Source organism: Marmota flaviventris, chromosome 1 (genome assembly GCF_047511675.1).
Source record: "Marmota flaviventris isolate mMarFla1 chromosome 1, mMarFla1.hap1, whole genome shotgun sequence".
NCBI classification, from domain to species: Eukaryota; Metazoa; Chordata; class Mammalia; order Rodentia; family Sciuridae; genus Marmota; species Marmota flaviventris.
In genome coordinates, this window is record NC_092498.1 from 7,155,953 (window position 1) to 7,179,644 (window position 23,692).

Here is a 23,692-nt window from a genome sequence, read left to right on the forward strand (position 1 = left end):
AAGTATGGTAAAATATCCCAGATGATGGTCAATTTGGAGCTTTCTACTATTAGTCCTTTAAGGTAGCGCAGGGAAAAATGGAATGAATGAGAACTGCCCCCACCGCCGACCCACAGCAACACTGTCAATCCAAACTTGACAGGAAAGAGGAAAAGAATGAGGGGAAGGAGAAGAGAAAATCCCAAATAAATGACAACATCAAAAATAAAACCCTTGAACATGTGGGGTAAATACAGGGCACACACTACGATGCTACATTCAATCCTAAGTATTATCTGTAATTGTTACATTTAAATGGGTTAAGGGGTCCCAGAATAACATTTAAGATGGATTATGAGATAAAATCCACATGTAGATGGTTGATAGGAGGCACATTTAACACATGGAGATGTGAGGTCAAGAGCAATCTGGCGGGGCTAGGTTTGTGGCTCAGGGGTAGAGCACTTGCCTATCATGTGTAAGGCCCTGGGTTCGATTCTCAGCACCGCATATAAATAAATGAATAAAATAAAGCTTCATCAATATCTAAAAAGGTATTAACAAACCCAAGAGCAATCTGGCGACCAGTGCTTGAGGCCCCTTTAGGAGGGAGCAGTGAACTGCATGCTGTTGACAGGCAGTGAACTGTGGTCCCTGTACTCTCTCCCCCAATTCCACTGGACACTTAGGGGTGGCTTAGGTGGGGACATGGGAAACCTACTCACATCTGAGTGGGACCTTCCCACTTTCCTGCCTCATGAGGGCCTGGGCTGGCAGGGGGAGATGGAGTAGGCGGAGGGCCCCTCATGAGCTGGGTGGGGAGGGAGGGAGGACCTGCACTCAGGCCAGCTGGGAGCTGCTTCCCAGGATGGTGGCATGCAGACCTGGAGCCTTCGTTGTCCCCACCTCCAGGCCCCTCAGAAAGGTCCTGTTTTCCTCAAAGTGGCTACATTTCTTCTCCAAAAGAGCCCCTGCACAGCAGCTGGACACAGCACCAAATACCTATATTGTATATAGCCTCTCATCAAATCAGACTCTAGAAGGCTCTTCAGCTAGCAATCATGGAAGACGCTAGAGACCTGCTTCCTGCAAGATGAACACAGCTGCCCATCAGGGAACTTCCTACCATTTAACCATTCACATCCCATGGTGACCACAGTAGTCTGGTGAGCCCTGGACAACCTGGGCTGGGTCAGTCCTGACTCTCCTGTCAGGGGCAGACTCAGGCAGGAGGAGGTGGTGCACCGAGGAGGAGGGGCCAAGTGCCGGGCAGCAATGAGAATGCTAACTCTTCCCAGATCTACCAATGGCAGCTGCAACCCTGAGCAAGTATTTCATGTGCCAAACTGTCCCTTTGCCCCTGTGGCATAGGGCTCATGTGCTGTCTGTAAAGCCCAGGGGACAAAAACCACCTTGATGTCCCACTCAAAGTGGGACCCTTCCCACTGCCCCTGCTTAGAAGGGAGAGAAGAGAGGAGGGCGTGTTTCAGCAGATGGACAGAATTCCCTCCCTCCAGGCAAGGGCCACCCACGTGGGACACCTCTCCAGCCAGTCTGCGTCCTACCCCTGCCTGCTGGTGCTGAAAAGTGCCCAGTGCTACTCTGGAACAGGAGCTGAGGACTTTCCCGTCCTGTCAGCACAGCGGAGAGGCCACTCTTCCAGCCAACACCCTGCCTACACAATCCGATGCGTGCCGACTTCCTCGCCATCACCTCGGCACTTGCTCTGGTCCTGTAAGTACCTTAAATGCCCCTTTTGGTGGTCTCGGCCCCGGGCTGCTCTGCTGAGACACCACTGGCAGCCAGCAGCAAGGAGGGGTGAGCCCCACGCAGGACCTGGAGGGGCATCAGGTCACAGCTGTCTCCAGTGGCCCACGCCTTAGGGACACACTGGGCAAAGCAGCTTGCGTGGTCATTGTGGACAGAGGTCCCTCGTGGCCTTGGGCTTCAGCAGGGGCACCCAGGGTCCCCAGGGCCCTGTGTGCATTGGCACAGTTCCTGGACGTTCTTCAGATTAAATGAGGATGTGGGTGGAGCCCCAGCTCTGGAGATGAGGCGGGCAGCACTGGAGCACTGTCCAGTGTCCACGACGGGGCCACAGCTGGTCTGTCCCACCCAGCAGGGCAGGAGCCTGCTTAGTGACAGTGGTCATGCCACTGGTGTCCAAGACAAACCCAAGACTGACCCCATTCCCTTGTGTGTCATGGGCCGGTGTCCCAGCCTGTGCTCAGGACCTCAGGCCTAACTTAAAGAGAGGGTCTTTATAGAAGTGATCAGGGTGAAATGAGCTCCGAGGGCAGGCCTCCCCAACACAGCTGGCACCCTGACACAAAGCAGGTACCCGGAGACAGAGATGCACGAGACACTGCACATACAAAGACGGCACCTCTCTGTGCCTGTGCACAGAGGCCGGTACAGACCTGCCCTCGTGGCCAGCAGAAAGAACCAACCCTGAGGAGCAGCACTGCTAAGGTGCCTTGGCGTTTCCAGAGGTGCATTATGTGGGACGCTGAGCTGCATTGTCCCCACTGTACTGGGGGCCCAGTCCAGCCAACCATGCCCCAGTGTGGGCCCCCACCAAGTGCCTTCCTATAGGAGCCAAGGGCCCTTCCTCAGCAGCTAACATCCTTTAGAACCCACACTGGTCATCCAGCTTAGATCGCAGGGCAGAGTTCTCTCAAAACCACATGTGCCAGCATTTACTCCAGGAAAGCAAGGGCCCAGCCCTCTGCTGGGCTCCAAGATCAGGAGGGGCGGTGGTCAGGGAAAGGGCCTCATGGTCCCGATACACGGCTCTGTGCGCGCACACACCACCACCTGAGTGTGGATGGTCCTCGTGAGGACAGGAGGGAGCAGCATCTGACTGAACCTGAGCCAAGACACCAGAGGCATAGTGAGGAGTGCACCCCACAGCAGCCTCCTGAGCAGACGCCACTGAGCTGGCACAACCAGGGCAAAGGGCGGGCGTCTGGCAAGGGGACGCCAGCAGAGCAGGGGAGGAAGGCCCATCCTGGTAGAGGGCAGCCTGGGGCTGGCAAGGGGCACCCAGGCTGCCCTGCACCCTCAGACAGCTGAGCTGCTGAGGGGCCTCACCGTGGGCTCCTGTGTTCACCACCCCAGAGGGTCCCCAGGAGGGCTCTCCCAGCAGGCTGCAAAGATCCCTGCCTGGTTCGGACCCTGACTGGTGCTGCCCCTGCAGGCAGTGGCTCCAAGTCTGCACTTGTTGCAAGAGTCATCAGGGGGGTAAGGCAGCAGGCACAAAAGTGGGGAGAGGGCCTTGGCACCCAGGATGTCCGAGAAGGGGGTGCCCAGTCAGCACAGTGTGGCAGTTGGGTGCCATGGAGGGGGGCTGCTGGGATGGGCTGGGTCTGGGTCTGGAAGGTTCTGCTGGGGGAGCATCAGGGGGCACCAGGTGGACCCTCCCTCTGGGGAGTCCCAGGGGGTCACCTGTCCGGCAGCCTTCTGCTTGGACCCGCAGGATCTTTGGTTTAGGTCTGGCAGGGCCCTTTTGCCTCCAATAGGGCACGTGTCTGTGACCCAGTCCATTGGCCCAGCGAGGCCCCCGGGGGAGTGACCAGGGCCAGGAAGCCTGGCGCTTTGGCCCAGGACCCTGGTGGCGCCTCCCCAGCCGATCCACTTGGGTCCTCATTGTGGCTACTTCCTGAGCCAGTCCTGCCAGGGCTGTGGCCAGCTGGTCCAGCTTCTCTGTGAGCGCAGCACCAAGACTGTGCAGCTCCTGTTGCAGGGCCCTCCCACAGGGGCATGGTGGCTGCGGGGAGGCAGCTGGCCACAACGGTGAGACAGCTGCCGGAAGGGGACACTTGCTGGGTGGCTCAGGTGGGTCCCTGGGGAGCTGCCTCCTTTGGGTCCTGGCTAAAACCAGAGTGAGGACAAGGTTAGAGTTTCTGTGCTGTAAGGAGCTTTTGACCCCCAGTTCCCTTGCACTAGTGTTCAGTGTCATGCCTGCTCTAAGCCTGGCTTCTAGAGTGAAGGAAGTTGCCTCGGGCTAGAGAACACAGGTGCTATGCCTCATTACAGCCAAACTGCCATCTTCTGCCATTCCCCACCCTGATGGGTAGGACCAGCCAGACACAGATTCCATGGTGACCAGCTTTCTCAGGACAGTGGTCTTTCAACTTCTGGGGGAAAAAAAAATTGGTGCGTTCCTCTGCCACCACTAGGGCCAAATGTTCCACCTATCCCTGCCCTGGGGGGTCAGTGAGAAGGGCCCAGAGAAGGCCCCAATGGAACAAGGCTAGGGTTGAGGGTGAGCACCCAGGAGATGGGCCAGGAGTCCAGCTGAGAACCATTAGGATATTTCCAATGGGGTCACTCAATACCCAGTGCCCTTGGATACAAATGCCCCCCTCACTCAAAAGTTATAGATTGAGAGATTTTGATGTCTTAAATTATATTAAAAAATAATCTAGCAGGTGCAGTGTGTACACCTGTAATCCCCAGTAGCTCAGGAGGCTGAGACAGGGGATCTCAAGTTCAAAGCCAACCTCAGCAACTTAGCAAGGCTAACCTTGTCTCTAAATAGAATATAAAAAAGGCCTGGGGGTATTACTCAGTGGTAAAGCACCCCTGAGTTTAATCCCCTAGTATCCCTCCACAAAAGAAAACTCATCTAATCCTTTACCCCCAATTCCCCTGGAGCTGGGCTCTCCCAAGGTAAGCCTTGCAGGCAGCCCGAGGCCAGACCCTGCCATTTCTTAAGGCACTTGGCCGACTGGGTGGACGGAACTGCTACCCCTGTTCTTGCGCCCCAGCCAAGGCTCTGCCCTTCTCTTGTCAGCACCCCAGAGCTGCAGGTGGAGCAGAGTGATGGCTTGAGTGGTCCAAGGCCCCAAGGCCCCAAGCCCTGTCTGGTCTAATTCTTCAGTTGAAGTAAGGACGTGGCCCTGCCCTGAGGGAGGGCAGGGGCCAGCCCAGAGTGCACCCCCACTCCAGGCCACACTCCCAAGTCCCTGGTATGAGGCTGCCCCAACGTGACCCAGGGAACAGGTGACTTGACCTCCTGCCTGTCTCACTGTGGCTCCTCAGAAGTGTGACTTGGAACCAAAGATTTTGGGATGACCCTGGCCAGGTCACTCAACAGTGCTGGTCACTGTTTCCTCATCTATTCTCTGAAGTCCCCTCAAACCCCCAATTTTGATTCAGGACAATTTCTTCACTGCACGAGGTCTTGGGAAACCCCCTCAGTTCCTGTAACGAGACACTGAAGCGAAATGGGCACCAGGAGTGGCTCATAGGTCAGACCTTCCCTGCCCACAACCTGCACAACAAACTTGGGAGGGTGTTTTCTTCTTGGAACTGGAGGCTGGCGTCCTGGCCAGTGCAGAGGGGACCGGGAAGCCACCAAGCTCACCTGCAACACTGTGCCTTCCACATCCAGGCTCTTGGCTTCTGGGTTCTTCACCTTCCCCGGAACCGGGCCTTTTTTCCAGCTGAGGGACAGGCCAGGGATGCCCCGCTGCCTCTGTGGAAAGAGCACAGGGCACTTGGGACAGGGACACATGTAATTTTGCCAGAGCCACTCTGACATGAGGATGTTGAAATGTGGGGGAAAAAAAAAAATCGAGCTTTCCACTTTTAAACAAGGATTAAATGAGATACAAGATGGACACTGGGCCCGTCAGGGACCCTGGCTCTGGTGAAATGGGCACATGAGTAAAGGCCCTGGTGTGCAGCCCCTGCCCTGTTCCCAGCAGGAGGGCTGTGCTGGAGTGTCTCAGTGTCCTCTGCAGCTCCCGCCTTATGCTCAGGGATCCATTAGGTAGGTCCTGCCCCCAGCAAGATACCCCAAGGATGTGCTGGGGGCATCCCCTGGACCACAAGAAGTCCTCCTGACATCTTCTGCAGGGCCATGGGGCAATGAGGAATGTGGTGTGCAGGGGCGCAAGGCAGAGGCCGAGGCCTGTGGACGGAGTAGCTCTGGCCCCTGACTAACTCCCTGGCCCTACCTCCTCCTCCTGCGGCACTGCTGAGAGGGATGGGTAGGCAGGCACTCTCTGCAGCCTCTTCTCTCCTGGGTGACCGGGGCTTGTCTCCTGTCCCTTCTGCTTTTCCTACTGGGAGCAAACACTGGGTCACAAACCTGGGTGGTAGAGTGGTGGCTGGGGGCAGCAGGTGGCATTTCTAACTTTCTTGACAGGACAACCTCCAAGAATTTTTGCTTTTGATGTTTCTTTTGTTGACTGCCAAGTTTTCAAAAAGTTACACGACGACAATGTTATCATCTTATAAACACACTCATACCTATTGTGCACATATAGTATTAAGCATGTGTCATCGAGTGGCTTGCCAAGAATCCTGCCTCCAGTCACGCGCAAGCCCTGCTCTGGGTACCCTGCTCAAGGGCCCCAACTTCTCCCGCCTCCGCTTCCCTTACAGGCACAAACGTAGAGGACTTTCTGTCCCCAGGCAGAGTAACAAGGGGGCTTGGAGAACTCAGTCTGGACCCCGGGCCCTGTGGGGACACGTGGATGCATGCAGGGACTCAGGCTCACTTGCACCAAGGCCACTGCGGTCCTCAAGCTCTCTTCTTTCAGGCCCATCACGAGGGCTGCTGCCACTGTTGCCTCTGGGGGACCTGCCAGGGCCAGGGGACAGAGGAACTGGATGCTTGCAGCTGCGAAGGTGCTCTATCTCTGTCACAAACAAAGCTGGCATCAGAGCACTGACCAGTATCCTGGAGAGCAGCTCATGGTCACCCCTGCCCCGTGCCCCAGCAGACTCACCCTGAAGGGGTGGCCGCCAGGGCTCGGGTTCCATCCGTGCATCTTCATCAGAGCTGCTGAGGCTTGAGCTGGCGCCAGGGCTGGGGCTGGGGCCAGGGCCAGGGCCAGGGCCAGGGCCCACCAAGCAGGCGAAGCGCAAGGGCCTCACAGGCAAGATCCCCCTCAGAGAGGTCTCTAGACAGTGCAGTGGGGAGGGCCTGGGGGCTGCCCCTATGCAGATGACAAGAGAGCCACCTGGCTATCACCTGATGGCAGCTAGGAGTTTGCCCTGATGACCAGGTTCACGACCAGGTCCCTCATGGTTCAGTCCCCAGCTCATATGGAGAAGTCAAAGCCTGGCCATGTCCCTGGCTGCTCCGGAAGGCCAGTTGGGGAACTTTCCACAAGTGTCAAGTCCCTAGAAGCCACTGTGGTCAGGTTCTTGCCAAGCCCTGGGTCTATGAGTCCTGCAGCCTCTCACAGTCTGTGTCCCTCTACCCTGCACCACAGAGACCAGCAGCTGGCAAGGGCAGGAGGGTAAGAAAAGCCACAGGACCTGCTGAGCCATCCTCCTGCCCCTGAAGACCTGCAGGAGGCTGCCAGAAGGATCTATCTGGACAGAGCAGGTGGAAGGGGGCTCTTGCCCACCAGATGGCTGCACAGAACAATGGTCTTCCCACCCTGATCTCAGCACTAGGTCACTTTATCTTTTTCTTTTACCAATTTCAGTTTCTGCCTGGCTCTTGCTTCCATCTTCTGGGGAAGGGATGAGAGAGAAGGAAGGAGGAAAAACATGCCAGTAACACTGGAGGCAGCTTACCATCTTGCAGCCATTTCCATGGCTCCGGCCTGATGGTCCCCTGTTCTTTGAACCCTTGGTGGCAGGTGCGGATGCAGCTGGAGGTGAATGCCTGTGGGCTGGTCAGATGCAGGCTCCCGGCAGGCACTTCTCCACCCTGTCTGAGGCAGGATGACTCAGAGGCCTCACCCCTCAGTCCTGTTTTAATGAGAAGCCAAAATGGCTGTGAGCCCTGTGGGGCCTTGTGCTACCACAGAAGCATAGACAGAGAATTCCGCCCACTGTGGGGCTCTCAGGCACACAAATTTAAGGGATCACCCACTCCGCCTGTCTCAGATGGGGTGGGGAAGTGGTGCCCACGAGAGCCTGTTCAGATCCTCCAGCATCTCTTTATTCAGGGACCCAGCTCTAAGGACTCCTGGGAGCCCTCAGATGCCACGTGGGGCTCGCTTGCAGGATGAAGATGCTCAGCGGACAGGGTTCCTGCTCAGGCCTGTGTGGTGCAGTAGTGGATAGCGGCCAGGGTGTCCGTGTCCTGGACTCTGCCCACACTCATTCGATAGTGAGACTGTATGTGTGCTCAACAGACCACCTGGCTTTCTGGCCTCAGAACAAGCCTCTGTCCTGGCTGTTTCCAGAGTATCTTCTTGGCTCAAGTGGATCTGGCCCAAGACAGTTGGGGGCAGCCATACCCAGGCCAAAGGTACAGAAGCTGTCCAGCCCCACTCTCAGGTACCAGGGCCACCACTGAGTTACCTTCCTTGTACGCCATCCAATTCTTAGGTTCCACTCTCCTGGGCTCCCTGTCTGCTGCTGAGAAGCAAGCCCGGGCAGGCTGCTGCCTGGGTACCGGCAGCTCTTTGAGACAGTTCTCCAGCCCCTGAAGTGGGGAGCTTCCTGGCAGGCATCCTGTGAAGATCCAACATTGGCCCTCTTGGGTGACTGGAGCCTTGCCTCTTCTGCAGCGTCCAGGGCTAGGGGCCATCAGAAGAGGCACACAGCTTTGGACGTGTTGTGGTAGTTCAGGGCCCTGGATGGAGACCTGGCCCCAAATATCTATCAGCCCTGGCTTGGGGTGGCCCTGTCCAGGCTGCCTTATAAGTAAGAAGCCTGACCTGTCTCCTTGGCCACCTTCACAGAAGCCTACCCAGGGTGGAGGAAGGAAGTAATGGGGAGCCTGGCCACAGGTGTGGTTCTAGGCTCTCTCAGTGCACCCAGCTGCCACCATGGTGAGGGATGGCAACACACCAGGTGGCCCTAAGGACTGTGAGTAAGGCTTCCTTTATTACTCAAAAGAAGGCAACCCCGCAGGCTTCCTGTCCTCTGCATATGGCAGGCCACAGGCCACTTGAGAAAACAAATACATTGTAAAAATTGTATCCTAGTGATGGAGTTGTGCCAGCAATGGGAAGGAGCTGAGCTGGAATTCTAGAGGGAAGACCCCTTTCCAGGCAAGCAGACAACTGTCCACATTCCTCCCTGAGGGACATGTGCTGATAATTCTGGGCCCAGGTGCAGTTTAGAACCAAAAGCCACATGCATGTGGAGGGCAGAATATGAGCTACCAGAGGGTGTTTGCTGGTTCTGGGGGCTGCGCCAGAAGTTCCTGAAGGGCAGCTTGAAGGCCCCTCCATTTGGGTTACTTAGAACCCATGTCTATCTGCAGAGGACACATGAGAAAGAAGTGCACCCCAGGACACTCTGCCCTGACACAAGATGAAGTGGTTTTGGTGGCCAAGGGTTAGCAGGACAGAATGCAGAAACATGCCAATGGCAGATGTTTAGATGAAAAGCAAGGTGGGGACCTTCCTGGAATGCCACTGTCCACATGAGGAGACAGAAGCTGGTCATGGCAGGTGTCTCTGGAGGGTGGTCAGATTCAGTGGTGGTTGTGGGAGGCGCAATGGGGACTGTGGGGCGGGGAAAGAGAGAGACTTTACTTTTCCCATATAACTTTCTGTAGCTTTTGAACAAAAACATTTGATTTCATTACCCATTAGTAACTAAAAATTAAGCCAAGTCAGCTGCGTTTCAGGCAAAAAGCCCCACACCCAAGGGCTTCCTCCGGGGAACTCAGGCACTGAGAAGAAGGCCTGCATGGCCCAGCCAGAGTCCAGGCTGTAGTTCTAGGCCTTTCTATTAACTAGAGATGGAGCCAGGACACAGATACAAGCAGGTACCCGGTGTGCACCCATGGGACACGGACAGGCCAAGAGTACTTGGATTATTCAGGTGGGGAAGAGGCTAAAGGGATGCTCAGAAGCACTGGAAGACCCCAATGCCCCAAGTCCCCAGGAATGAGTCTCCCAGAGAGACCCAGGGAGGCACAGGTCCCCAAGCACACCTCTGAAGCTGGTTTTTCAAAGCATACTATACTTTCCCCTAAGCTGGAGGCCAGTCTCACATATCTTTGTGGCTGGGACAATGAAGAGTTTAACTCAATAGGAAAATTGAATATACTACCTGTCTTTCTGGACCAAGTCACTAAAATGGACCCCTGCTCCCACCCTGTCCAAGACAAGTCCATTCCTGCCTCAATGTCCCCATCTCTGCTCTGGCACAGGGCTGATGACCTGACTGGGCCAGAGACCTTGATGGGCAGGGGCCTTGTATGACATCTTGTCCCAGAGGGTTGGTAGCTCACCTTTTCCAGGCTGCTGTCCCTGGCTCCCCCCAGGACTCCCAAAATCCAGGTCCCCATCGGTGCTGCAGGCTGAGGAAAAGCTGGTGGGGGTGCCTCGGGAGCCTGAGGGTTGAGCCAGACTCTCTCTCACATAGCCCTGCAGGCCCAGAGGCAGAGGTGGCTCCTTGGTGGCCTCTGCGGGAAACAGCATTTTTCAGGTCACAGCAGAGCCTGCTGGAGAAGAGGCCCCTGGGCCATGGAGTAGATGGCACCAGAAGACCCTGCCTTGAGGTATCTCTCTCCAGGGTTTCCCATGGCACAGATGCAAATCCCCAAACCCCACATTTCATCTCCTAACTAAAAAAAAGTTCTCCAAGAAGAAGAGGGCAAGAAGACTTGTAACTGTGCTACCAACGCTGGAGAGCTGCCTGGAGCCGGGCCCGGAAGAGGGCAGTGGGAAGAAGGCACATGCTTCAGAAAGCTGGAGAGGACAGCTAACAGAGGCCTCGGTGTCTCTCTCCACCGTGTGCATGGTGACAGGCTACCCCAGGCCCACTACACAGTCTACCTTCACTGTGTGATCCTTGAGACTGCAGCTCTGACCGCTGGGACACAGAGGTGGCCAGTGTCCGGAGTGGTGATGACCCACCTGGGGGAATGCCTTTCAGACAGGCCTCCAGAGCTGCCAGTGGTGAGCTTGAGGCCCTGCTGGCTGGGAAAGGAGAGAACACTGTCATCGTCCCTCACAGGTCCTTGCCCTGCCTGTCGGGCCCTGGCTTGGTCCCTGGCTGGCTGCCCCTGGCCTGCCTCTTACAGGGCTGATGAGTCTTACACCAGCTCTGGGACCTGCCGGGCAGCAGACCCTCCTGGAGGGTACTTCGATCCTCTCTCTGCTTCTCCGGAGGGAATGAAGGTGTCCCTGGCCTTGAGGACAGAGATAGGGAAAACCACCTGCCTGCAGTGGCCATCTTCCTCAGGCAGGACCTCAGGGCACAATGAAGGTCCTTACTGAGCCAGAGGGCTGCTGGGGCAAGGCCTGGGTTGAGGACATGGACTGAGGTCACTGTTTGGGAAGGAAACCCAGGGACAAGTTCCCTGCCCAAGGGACAGGCAGGTTTCCTGGGCTTTGGGAGCTTCTCTGAGCGCAGTCCCATGGAGACAAGGTAAGACAATCCCAGGCCTTACCTTGAGCTGTGGGGCCCCAGCAGTGTGTTCCGATCCCTTTGGTGTCTCTGGTAGCAGAGAGGCTATGACCCTGCCTACCAAGCTGGCAGGACACAGGCTCCAAGTGGCTCTGGGACCAGCTGTCCTCTACCTTGACCACAGTGAATGAGCTGCCAGCTTCAGTACCAGGGCAGGAAGGAGGGGTCTGGAGGTGTCTGGACCCTGTGTGAAGGAGGTCACCAGGCAGCCCAGGTTTTAGGACTGGACTCACCCCAGGTTTTGTGAGGTGAGGTGGGGCTTCTATGGCCCCTCTACATCCACAACAGTCACTGTGCCTGGGTACAGTCACTTCTTAATCGCCAGCACAGACCAAAGTCACATTCCTACTTCCATCAAAGTCCCTTTGGGTTGCTCTGAAGCTTTCTAAAGAAGGATTAAGTCAGCTCTGTCCAGTTAGCACCAAATCAGATCTTTCTCCTTGGCCAGACAAACCACCCAGTCTAAACACACCTGATGGGTACCCCAAGCCCCAGTCCTACTACCAGACCAGACAATCTGAGGCCAGCCCAAATCCCAGTCACACCACCTACTGCCAGGAACCCCAAATCACAATTATGGCTTGAAGGTCTATTGGGCTACAACTCCAGCTTCTATGTTTTGGCTTCCTGCCCCACCATCCCTTCCTTCCTTCTGAACTTTTACTTCGTTCTATGAAAGCCAGTCTGGGAAATGATCAAGAATGATTAGGCACCTCCTCTGTGCCTTGCTCCATTTGCAGAGTGATGGTGCTCAGTATCAGGCCCTCTGACTGAGGCCTGTGTGCTTTGTTGCGGAAGGTCACCCACTGCCCTGCTTGTGGCAGCCCCTTCCCTCCCCAGCTCAGCAGGTGGCCTTTACCTTCGGAATTCTTATTCAAGGTCCCTGGATCCTCTTGTAGCAGCAGGTCCCCTGCTCCTGAGGGGTTGGGACACCTGTCCTGGGCCTCTGGGATCTCCTTCAGACAGTTCAGCAGACCCTGGAGAGGAGGATCCCCCGAAGGTGACTCAGTCTTCACTAAGGAAAAAGGCACACATGTCCACCAGAGCCCAGAGTCCAGTCCTCGCACCAGACAGGATCCATCTAGTGTGCAGTGAAGATACAGGGCCAGAAATCTGCAGATGTGAGTCAGGTCTTCCCATGCCTCATTTAGTCTTGTTTAAGTCACTGTTATTTTGGTGCCCAATTTAAAAATGCCTATCAACCATCCCTCCCAGAACAGGACGGGTGAGAACGGAGAGGCACTCAGAGGCAGAGTGAAGGAGGCGGGGCACTGGACAGTGCCCTGGTCCCAAGCGCAGCCTACTTTGAAGGGGCTGTGACACACACAGTGCGTGTAAGAGGCACACTGTTGAAGTTAACCCCACCCGGACCCCGTGGAGTGAACCAAGGACCAAAGCTGCAGCAGCCTTTAAAACAGATTGTATTGTCATGTATAACTAAAAAGAACCAAAAAATTAAAAAATAAAAATAAAACTTAACAAAAAATAAAATAACATGCAGGCAGTATTTAAAGAGAAAAAATAAAAGACATAATAAAGTGTCACTCCAGACCAGAGCTCCTGCCCCACTGGCTGTCCAGACTGGGGCCACTCTGAGCACCTCACCAAGTGTCAACAGGAAGTAACACTTGAGCGCTGTGGCTCTTCTCCTGAGTCCCAGGTTAGGAAAAGTGAAGAACAAAGAGCAACCAGGGCAGCATGCGTGCTTCTGAGTTTTTTTTCCTATCCTAATGCTTCTTTAAGAGTCACCTGGGGCTGGGGATATGGCTCAGTTGGTAGAATGCTTGCCTTTCATGCACAAGGTCTTGGGTTCTAATCCCCAGCACCACACACAAACACACACACACACAACCACCTGGTTTCAGTCACATGACATTGGGAATACAGGAGCAGCCAGGTTAGTAATGATCCTCAAGGGAGACAGTGTGGAACAGAGAAATAGCTACAGAATGGCTTTCCAGGCACTTTGGAGCCCTTGGCCTGAGGGCATCAGATGCCCAAGGACTCACCTGGCCAGGGTGGGCTTGCTGGCCCCGGCTTCACCGTGGTCAACCTTGATGCACCCAGGAGAGGGACAGCAGGTAGTAAGTTTGGTGCTGCCTCAGCATTCTGGGGCCCAGGCACAAGGATTTCTTTCAGACAGTTGATGAGGCCTTGCAAGGGGCTATTCCCAGGAGAGATTCCTGCACACAGACAAGGTCACTGAGGTCACTGTAGTCCTGACAGGGCAACATAAGACCTTCTACAGTCACTGGGATCTCTGGGCAGCTGAGAATCACCCATGTGAACAGACGAGGCCTGCCCACTGAGGCTGCTACAAGACTAAACTGACTATTCCCCTGTAGCCCACTCAGCTCCAGGGCAGGCCTGATCTCATCCCCAGGAAAGCCAGTCTCACCAGTCCTTGAGGTCCCTCTCTCCTGGATTTGGTGGTTCTTCCTCTGGCCAGAGCTGCAGGTGGGAGGGCTCAGCTCCTCAGCAGGCGTTCCTGGGCCTCCCCTTCCTGTTGGCCATGGTTTGTCCCCAGTTTCTGTTGCAGAAGACAAGGAAGGCCTTTCTAGCCTGGGCTCCACTTTGGGATCACCCAGATCCAGTCACCACGAGGAGAGACGCCTCTAGTTCCTCAACTCCCTGGGGGGCAGACAAGTCCCAGAAGCTAGCTTTGGAGGACCTGTTCCAGGAGGGCTGGGGACCTTTCCCTGTTTCCTTCTAGTTCAACTGTAAATACCAAGACGGTTCACTCTGAACACGCCCGGACACTTCCTCCCGACCTCAGCCTCTGAACACGGCTCAGCAAGTAATGTCTGCAGCTTCAACACACTGACCCCACTCTCACACTTGTGCTTTTCAAATCAGGGCACATGGAATGTCAGGGCATGTGGGTGGATGACACCTGAAATCAGAGGCTAAGCAGGCTGTGTTTTGGGGAATGCCAATCTTTTTTTTTTTTTTTTTTTTAATATTTATTTTTTAGTTGTATTTGGACACCATACCTTTATTTTCTTTCTTTTATTTTATTTATTTTTATGTGGTGCTGAGGATCAAACCCAGGACCCTGCACATGCTAGGCGAATGCTTTACTACTGAGCCTCAACCCCAGCCCTGGGAATGCCAATCTTATTCCATATTACTTCAAAATATTCTAATAAAAAGATATTTAGACAAATGCAAAATTTGCAAGAATTTTTAAAGGTACAATGAGACCCCAGAGAAATTCTAGGGCTACTGTGGCCTTCTCTGAGGTTAGGCTTTGCTATTAGACGGTCTGAGAGTCAGAAGAGGTGCACACAGGTGAGTTACCTGCTGGGCCCTGTGGCAGAAACTGCCTGTGTACATGCACATGGTCCTCAGCAATAAGGGGTGGATGAGAGGCCTCCAGGGGACCAGGCATTGCGCCCCTCCCATTTGGTCTCCTGACCAGAAGCAAAGTATGCTGCCCTGCTCTCTGGGACCTTCGCCCCCACTCAGCAGCAGAGGAGACTGAATCCCAGAGAAAACAAAGAGGGTGAGGGTTCAAGTTCCCTGACTCCAGGGTTGAGGACCTTGAAGTGTTGATGGTCCCCATCGTTGCTGGATTAGACTCACTGATGAGGAGGGGTCTTCCGGGCCCCCCATCTCCAGGCGGGCCACTGGAGGACGAACTGCTGGTCGGTGTAGTGGCCAGGCTGGGCTGGCTCACAGGGCTGTCCGGAAGGCAGCTGAGCAGACCTGGGGGAGGGCAAGACTCCACTTCCATGGTCACTGTTGGGGGGAGAAGACACTAATGCCAAGGTGCTCCTGCCACTGTCACCACCGGGGTCCTTCCTTGCCATGCTCCACTAACAATGGCCAGGACACCAGGGACCTAGGCACCGCTGTCACTAAGCTGACCCCCACATTACAGCCCTGGTCACGCACTGACGAGGCTGCACTCCTCCAGCCTCTGCTCACTCCATTCTCATCTGTCACCAGCTGAGTGGGGAGGTGGGGCCTGAGGTGAGTGAGCAGGGACCAGGGGGAGGACAGATGCCTGGAGAGGTGGAAAGAGCACTGACTGGGAAGTGACCTGGGCCTCACTGGCCACTCAGAAGGCTCAGCCTCCCTCATCTGCAGGACATCAATAAACACAGCTCACCTACCACGCAGGGCCCAAGGCACAGGTTGGGGCCAAGGTGAGAAGCCCAAGCTACTCTGCACTCACCGCACCCAGGAGCTCAGAGGCCAGGCACACAGCCAGGGGCTGGCACACAGCCACTGGCGACTGCCTCCCTGCAGGAGTGGAGAGGAGCTGGGCGGCACACTGGGCCCAGGGTGTGGACTTGGACTTCACCTTGTGGAGGAGCTGTGAGCGCCACAGAGACCGGCCTGGCTGGCTGACTTACCCTCAGGGCTCGCTCTTTCCCCGTCCAGGCTGGTTCCCCTGCTCTCAGGGCTGTCCTCAGTGCCCTTGACTTCCCGGAACAAGAACTCTGGGATCCCCTTCACCAACTGCACCAGGGCGGTGAGGTGCAGGCTGTGCCGAGGCTGTCTTCCTGTGGAGGGCCACAGTGATCCCCGCGCCCCTGTCTGCTCAGCACCTGTCCCTCAGGCAGCCCTCCCGACCACAGGAGGAGCAGCCGGGAGAGCCTGATGTCCCGTGGGCTCAGATCAAGAGATGTGCCTAAGGAGCAGCCAGGATCAGGGGGGAGCAGTGTGCTTAGGGACACAGGGGTCTCCTACACCTGTCTCCTTTCTTAAGGGAATGTCAAGCAGGGCTGTCCCCACCAGCTAGCCCTCTGCCTTTCCTGGAATCCCCTAAACTCCCGGCCTTGCTCAATCTGGGCCCTGTGGAGCAAGTCTACCATCAGAGGAGCCGCAGGCTGGCTCTGCAGGGACGGCAGGGATAAGGGTTCCGCTGGAGGCAGGAGCAGGCCTAAGGTGGGTGTGCTCTCCAGGGTGACCCCAGGTTCTTCTGGCACTGCTCGGTGGAATGGACCATATGTAACATGCTCCTAGTCCAGAGCAGTGACAGGTCAAAGCCAGGGAGGGCTGCAGTAGGGAGGGCTAAATTAAGCATGTTGAGGTCACAGTGTCACCTGAGGACCATGAGTAAGAGGGGGAGCCCAGAGTCTGCCCAGAGGACTTACCCGGGGGGCTTCCCTTTACAGGAGGCTCCTGCCCCTCATCACCGTGACTCCCTCCTCCCATAGCTGCTCCAGGCTCCGTAGGTGACAGAAAAGCAGAAAGGGGAAGCAGCTCATCTGTCCCTGGGGAGAAAAGCAAGGACAGTCACCCTGGAAACAGAATGGTCTCTCCGTCCCAGAATCGAGTTGTGGCCCAGGCACCCCACACACTGTGCAAGTATCTCTGCATGTTGGTGGGGCCACCCACACTCAAAGAACCAGAGCAGCAGAACCTAGCAGTCACTGCAGACCTCACCAAATGGTACCCAGCGGGAACAGAAGGGAGGCCCGGCCCAGCACCCAGCTTTCAGGAGGCCCCTAAAACTGTTCCTTTCGTAGATGAGAAGACTAAGGCCTGGGGGGCCCGGGGTCCTACAGTCCTGGGGCCTCCTGGACTCCAGCCTCCCCAATTCCATTCTCAGTTGGCACTCGCCGCCTGCACCCCAGGGAGGCCAGTGGAGGCATACCCACGGAGACCAGCGTCTCGTAGTTCTCCCGCATCACGTCTCGGTAGAACTCCCGCTGCCGCTCCTCCAACAGCCTCCATTCCTCCTCGGAGAACCGCACGGCCAAGTCCATGAAGCTGATGGGCACCTGCGGGTGGTTGGGCAATGTTGGCAGTCCTGCCAGCAGGGCCAGCCCAGCTGCCCCCTCAGCTCAGTGCCCTGCACACGTCTCTGGGAGAACACGGGGATGGAGCGGGAGCAGTGGGTGGGTGGGACCTGATACCAGAAGCAACAAGAATTGGCTAGAGACGGTGCTGGCAGTCAGCTGGGTCCCCAGCAGGACTTGTTGAAGCTCTAATCTCCAAATCGGTGCATGTAACTTCACTTGGAAATAGAGTCACTGCAGGTGTAACTAGTTAAGAGAAGTCACACAAGTACCGTGATCCTTTAAACCAGGTGACTTGTGTCTGTATAAAAAGAAAAGAGACACAGAGACAGACCCTGAGGGGAGGAGGCCATATGAAGATGGAAAAGATACTGGAGTGACAGCCACAAGCCAAGGAAAGCCTGGGTCCCTAGGATCTGGGAGAGGCAAGAAAAGAGCCTGCTCTCAAACCTGCAGAGGGAGTGCAGCTATGGATATCTCAGTTCCAGGCTTCCAGACTCAGAAGGAATGAAGCTCTGTTGCTTTAAGACCTGGGTCTGTGGCTCTGTCACAGCAGCCCAGGAAACTACAACAGTCTCATGTCGCCCAGTCCCTAGGCCTCACAAAAGTCAACCCTGGGATGAGAACTCTGGCCAGCCTGGACTTCACCTTGTGAGATTCTCTGAGTTAATAAGCACACTTCCCTGAGAATGTGAAGGCCTGAGATCCTAGTGCTGAGGATTAAAATAAAAAAGAGTTGGCTGATAAAACCAATTAGTTATCAAGGGTGAGGATCCCTTATCTCAAACACGTGGGACCAGAAGTCTTTTGGATTTCCAGTTTGGGAATACTTGCTTCTACATAATGAGACAGACTTGGGACAGGACCCAAATATAAACCTGAAATTCATTTATGTTTCCTACGCATTTTATACACATGGCCTGAAGGAATTTTTTAATGTGCCTGCCTTTTGACTGTGACCTGGTACACGAGCTCAGGTGTGGGATTCTCCACATGCAGCATGATGCTCATAAGTTTTGGATTTGGGAGCATTTTAGATTTCAGGATTTTTTATTAGGGATAGGGATGCACATCTATATAATTAAGAAGAAAAAGTATTTTTTTTTTTTTTTAGTAGGGATGCTACAACACTCAGGAATCAAACAAAGTTTGACCCCCTCCCTAGGCCACTCTAGTAGCCTGTGACCCCTCTGACTTGTGTTTAAGTCCTTGACCTTCAGATTCCAATCTTATGGGCACAGCTCTTCCACAGACCCTCTGCTGCCAGGCTGAGTCCAGCTCCCAGCTCTGCCAGGCACAGCCTGCCTCACTTTCCACGTCCTGCTTGTCCTCTGAGGACTGACGTTCACACAGCGCATCCCCATGGGGACCCTGCAGTACACAGGCACTGACTCCATGAGGTGATGCCCACGAAGCCCTTCTGCATAGGTAGACTCTCCAGGAGACAGATAAAGAGACCCTTACTAGACAGCGGCCCAGGTGTACGAGCAGAACCAGTCAAACTATCTCTTTAGTCAGGTGAACAAAACCTCCAGCGCATGTTTGCATCAGGTCAACCAGAACAGAAACATCATCAATGTAAACATCACTAGATTCAAAGACCCACACGATTAGCCCACAACTGATTTATGGCTAGAATGCTTAACCAAGAAGAATCATTCTGAACCCATATATCAAATGATTGACATGGGATTTGATTTTCTAGGAAGCTTGCCTGGGAATCTGCACTTCTCTTCCCAGAAAAATCCTGACTCAGAGAGCTCAACCCTGGGCGAGCCCCAGTCCCAGGTGAGAGGCGTCCACACCTCTCCCTGTGCCTGGCTTCTGACAGTCCTGTTCTTTTTAGCAACACAGTGAAGAACCTGCTGGGGCTAAGTTAAGATCCCACTGTCCCCTTGGAGAGACCTCCTTGGACCCCTGTCCAGTGACACTCCAGGCTGTAGTCCAGCTGTCCTCACCTCGCCACGCTCCCTACCCCAGACCTCTGTTTCACCCTCTCTTCCTTGGGGATGGGAGTCTATTAGACACTGTGCCTTTCTTAGAGAAGTACCCAGAAGAAACCCCAGAACCCTGGACAGCTCTGGAAATGGAGTTCTTACACACCTAGTACTCATCCGATTTCTACACCTTCCACGCTCATCTTCAGCTACCCTGTGGCTTTTTAAGGCAAAAGCAACCCTTCTGTCTTAGTTTCTTTAAAATTTGTCATTCAGTAGATTTTAAAACAACCATGACACCCAGAAAATGGACAGGAAAGAATTTAAAGTTGAGGCAAAAATGAACTTTGTATAAATTAAGCAAAATGTAAGTTCTGAGAAGTGTCCTTCTGGTTCAGAAATGAAGGCGAATTATGATTTGTAAGAAAGAAATTATAAAGAAAATGAAGACACTTGTAAAGCAAAGAAAACAGCTTCTGTCTTTTTTCATCTACTCAGTGATTTTAAAAACCGTCACAGCTACTAACTGGCAGCCTTGTCACTCACTCACTGTACTCCCCTGCCTGTCACCCTGACAGCTGACAGCTAGCACCATGCAGTCACACCCCCTGGTGCTGTGGGCACCATCCACAAACCCAGCTAGACAGTCTCTCTAGTGACTGCCTAGATGCACAACTTAACGCACGGCTTGTCACAATGCCATTCAGGAAGAATGAAGTGCATCCGGTGTCAGGTGCGTCTGGAGGAGGCCCCTGGGAAACCATCCGCCAGTTTCCACTGACCTCACTCCTGTGCCTCTGCTACTGCTGAGCCTGCTGTGTCCTCCCATTGTAATGAATCAGGTGTGAGCCTGTCGACCTGCTTGTCCTCCTAGGGATTCCTGAGCCCTGGATGCTCCTGGGGACCCCAGCACAGGGCTCCATTATGCTTGGCCACCTCATGCCCCACTGTGTTGGGCCCATCACTCCTCAGTCCTCCCCTCCATCTGCTGGGCCTCTCTGCTCTCCCTCTTCCTCCTAGAGACCTACCCAGCCAGGGCTTGGGAACCATGGGGGATTGCAGAGTGGGACAGGGCCAAAAGGTCATCAAAGCAAGTCAGTATCCAACTAATGAAGGCTGCTGGGAGCTTCAGACTTGTCACAATAGGCCTAGGGTCCAAATGGACATAAATGCCACCTATGGACTGAGCAGGCACATTTTACCTGTATTCCTTGATTACTAAGTTTAAAGGTACAGATGCTGTGATGGCCATCATGCATGTCCTTTAAAAGTAATATGGATTTAATTTAAAATATGTGAAAAAACTACAACCTAATGCACTGAGAATACCACCATGTGGGGACTGGGGAAGTTAAAAAGAGGGGTCACAGAGTCAAGAAGGCTGGAAGCCCCTATTTGCAGTCCAACTGTCTCACTGCTGAAGTTAAAGAAAGTGGGAACAGTTAACCACCTGAAGGAATAATCAGAGCAGTGGCACAGCAACGTTGTCACCCAACAGTGCCAGGAGTGTTCAGGTGTTGCATGTGGACCTTTCGGGGGACTGGAGGAGCACAAAATAGGTGGAGACGGGTCAACAGCAATGCATGCTGCCTGAAGAGAAGGCGTGCCAACAGAGTGGCACTGTCTCACAAACCCAAGGGTCTGAGTGTCCCTGGCCTTGACCAGGCAGCACGCATGCTCTGCCTGCATTGCAGAGCTCTTCCTGAATGGCAGTGGACACTTTGGCCACTCCAGCTCTGCACTGGAGCGGACCTGCATGCTCCCCAAGCAGCTCTGTGTCAGGACCAGGCTTCCCGTGCAGATTCCACTGCAGGTGGTGCTATGGTGTGAGTGTGACCCCCGAGTCCATGTGTTGGACACCTCACCCCTAACTCGAGTGTTGAGAGGTGGAAACTTTATGATGTCATCAGGCCAAGAACAGACTGATGCCACTGTTGTGGGAGTGGGTTAATGACCTTGAGATCGTTTCCTGGTAAAAGGCTGAGTTCAGCCCCTTGCTCTTTCTCTCTTGCCCTTCCCCCTTCCACAAGAGCCAGATCCCGGCCCCTTGATCTTAGACTTGTGATCTCCCAAAACTGTGAAATAAATCTTTGTTCTTTATAAATTGCCCTGTCAGGTGTTCTGGTATAGCAGCACAAAACAAACAAGACAGGTGGCCGAAGACTTAATTGGCCACCATTTATTTCCAGTTTGATTGTCAGTTCTATTTTTCATTGAAGCAATTGGCTTAATCTGTGTCTTAGTCCACTTCTGTTTCTGTAATAGAATATCTGAGACTGAGCAATTTGCAAAGAAAAGACGTTTATTTTTTATAGGTCTAGAGCCTCGAAACTCCATACTTGAGGGCATCTGCTGAGGGCTTCTTGCTGCATCATAACCTAATGCAGGGCATAATATGGCGAGGGGGCTGGCATTCTCTCTTTCTCTCCCTCTCTCTTTTATACAAGGCCGCTCCCTGATAACCACTAATCCATGAATAGAGTAATTCATTCACAGGGACAGAGCCCTCAGACCCAATCACCTCCCCAAATTTGCACCTGTCAACACATGAAATTTGGGAGACACCCTTAAATCACAGCATCCTGATTCATCTGTCTTCTGTGAGTTTGATAACTCACAGTTGAATTGATAACTTAAAGTTGATTCTCCTGGGAACCATAACCTAGGGTTGCAATGAACAACATCAGATTAGTTATGGGATTTTAGCCAAACTACTAAATCCATTTGAGCCTTAGCAAACTCATCTATAACACTGGGATCACAACATCCTACCTCATAGGGATGATGTGGAGACAAAAATCAATTGATATAAGAAAAATACCTAAAATAAATGCTGACTGATCTGCAGCCAGATCTGCCTGCTAATATTCACCTGCAGGGCACAGCCTGCCACCTCTGGCTCTACCACACACTACTCCTAACCTCCCAGGAACTCTTTATCGCCAGGCTAAATATATCTGGCTTCTTTAGACATCTGTGAGCAATGCTTTCCAGAGGTCTCCCCACCTCAGCTTCAAGATGGACTCCTGGGTGATGGAGGTATAAAGTGCGAATGGGAACTGACTGTGGCCTGGGTAGGTGCTCCTGTCAAAGGCTTCTCAGGGTTCTGGGTGGAAGAAGAGTGAGGCGCGTGTGTGTGTGTGTGTGTGTGTACAAGTAAGTGTGCAAACACTCATCTTCAGGGAAGGAAAGCCACTGTCCTCTTTGTGCTCAACCTTGCTCTCCTCTCCCAACCAACACAGCAAAGCTTTTGGGGCTGATCCAGGCCTACTGTAGCTCTCTCTTAAAACACGCTTTCTACTGCATGACTAGCCCCATGCAAAACTGCAGCTTCAGTGTCCTGAGGATTTGTCCACCTCTCACAGTCCTTGCTAGTCTAGACCCATTCTCCAGGTGACTCAGACTAGCAGATCAGACCCTGTACCACACTGCCCTCACTGTGCTTACAAGGTCCTGGGCTCCTGGGAGTCACACTGGATATGAAGACTACAGGCCCTGTCTCTCACTGTGACCTTGCATTCCCCAAGGCCAATCCAGGCCACCTTCTCCAAGTAGTCACATAGCATGAGAATGCATACTTCCCTGCACATTAGATTTAAAAAACCAGTGCTCCAACCCCCTGACTTTGCAGAACAGAAAACTACTGTACGAGGAGGCCCTAGGATGGGGTTTGTGGGCATATCTGAGCAAGGGTGTCCTTGGACTGCCCTGTCAGCCAGAGCTACAAAGGAGACTGCCCTAGCCTGTACCATCTGGCTTCCTGGCTTCTCCCTTCTCCCAAGATGCTTATTAGGCACTTGCCATGCTAAGATCCTGGGTCAGTACCTGCTCTACCTGGCCACACACGGTCCTCACCACTATCCCAACATAGTTGCCTAAAGGTGGCCAAAGTTCAGAGGCCACCACAATTGCATTGCCAGCTCCTGTCCAGGAAACCCTGCAACTCCCCACTGGCATTTTCACTGCCCACAAACTCAGTCTCAAAGGTGCCCAGGGGCTCCCTCCAGCTCTTGGATATACCACTAGGCATTTTACCGACATAAAACTTGGAATCTGTTTTATCTTCTATTTCTCCACTTCCACCTCCCCACTCCCTGGAGCCAGGATCTTGTCAAAAATAAAAGTATCGGATTTAGTAGTTCCCCCTAGGCCTCCATGCCCACCACTCTCAGGATACCTTGTAGCAAAAAGGAAACACGCAGAGAGGGAGGGCGATGCTTAAGTCCAAAGAAGGAGTTTCCCCAGGAGGCTGGGACTCGGTTCCGTGGGTCCCGGAAGAGGGTAGGGGTCGGAGTTGGACCTGGACTTCAGCGCACGAAGTCCTCAGCAGCGGGCTGGCCTGGCTGGGTCCCGGCTCTTCCCCGCCCGGCCGCCCCTGGCCGCCCCCGGCCGCGCGGCGCACAGCAGACCCGCCGCCGCGTCCATCGGCCCGCGCGCCCGCCCCGGCTCGCCTTACCTGGCGCGCCATCCCAGCACTCAGCCGCGCGGCCGCCCCGCGGCCGGCCCAGCTTCCGGGGGCCACAGGCGGAGGCAGCCACCGTCGGCCCGGGCGGCCCGGCTGCGCGCGGCAGGAGGCGGGGCCGCGAGCGCGGGCCGCGGGGGAGCGGCGGAGTGGGCGCGCCCGGGCCCGCCCCGCGCCTGGCCGAGCCCGCCCCCGCGCCGCGCATCCCGGGAGGG

The 23,692-nt window shown here is 54.4% G+C and overlaps 1 protein-coding gene across 2 annotated transcripts; it reads right to left on the minus strand.

Moving 5' to 3' along the window:
• Window positions 1-2,651: 2,651 nt before the first annotated feature.
• Krba1 (KRAB-A domain containing 1) lies at window positions 2,652-23,531 on the minus strand. 2 transcript variants are annotated; one of them, XM_071611103.1, is made up of 19 exons: window positions 23,472-23,531; window positions 16,934-17,060; window positions 16,431-16,550; window positions 15,687-15,836; window positions 14,911-15,066; window positions 13,724-13,855; window positions 13,335-13,508; window positions 12,185-12,340; window positions 11,309-11,509; window positions 10,692-10,835; window positions 10,145-10,318; window positions 8,257-8,409; window positions 7,522-7,698; window positions 6,723-6,932; window positions 6,492-6,632; window positions 5,946-6,053; window positions 5,351-5,461; window positions 3,427-3,852; window positions 2,652-2,848 (listed from the first exon to the last, which is right to left on the minus strand). In XM_071611103.1, the coding sequence occupies exons 1-19, from the start codon at window positions 23,481-23,483 to the stop codon at window positions 2,754-2,756; spliced, it is 2,967 nt and encodes a 988-aa protein (XP_071467204.1). In that variant the 5' UTR covers window positions 23,484-23,531; the 3' UTR covers window positions 2,652-2,753. The 2 variants fall into 2 exon arrangements, with proteins under 2 accessions (XP_071467204.1, XP_071467209.1); XM_071611108.1 differs by lacking the exon at window positions 2,652-2,848 and having other exon boundaries at window positions 3,532-3,848.
• Window positions 23,532-23,692: the final 161 nt, after the last annotated feature.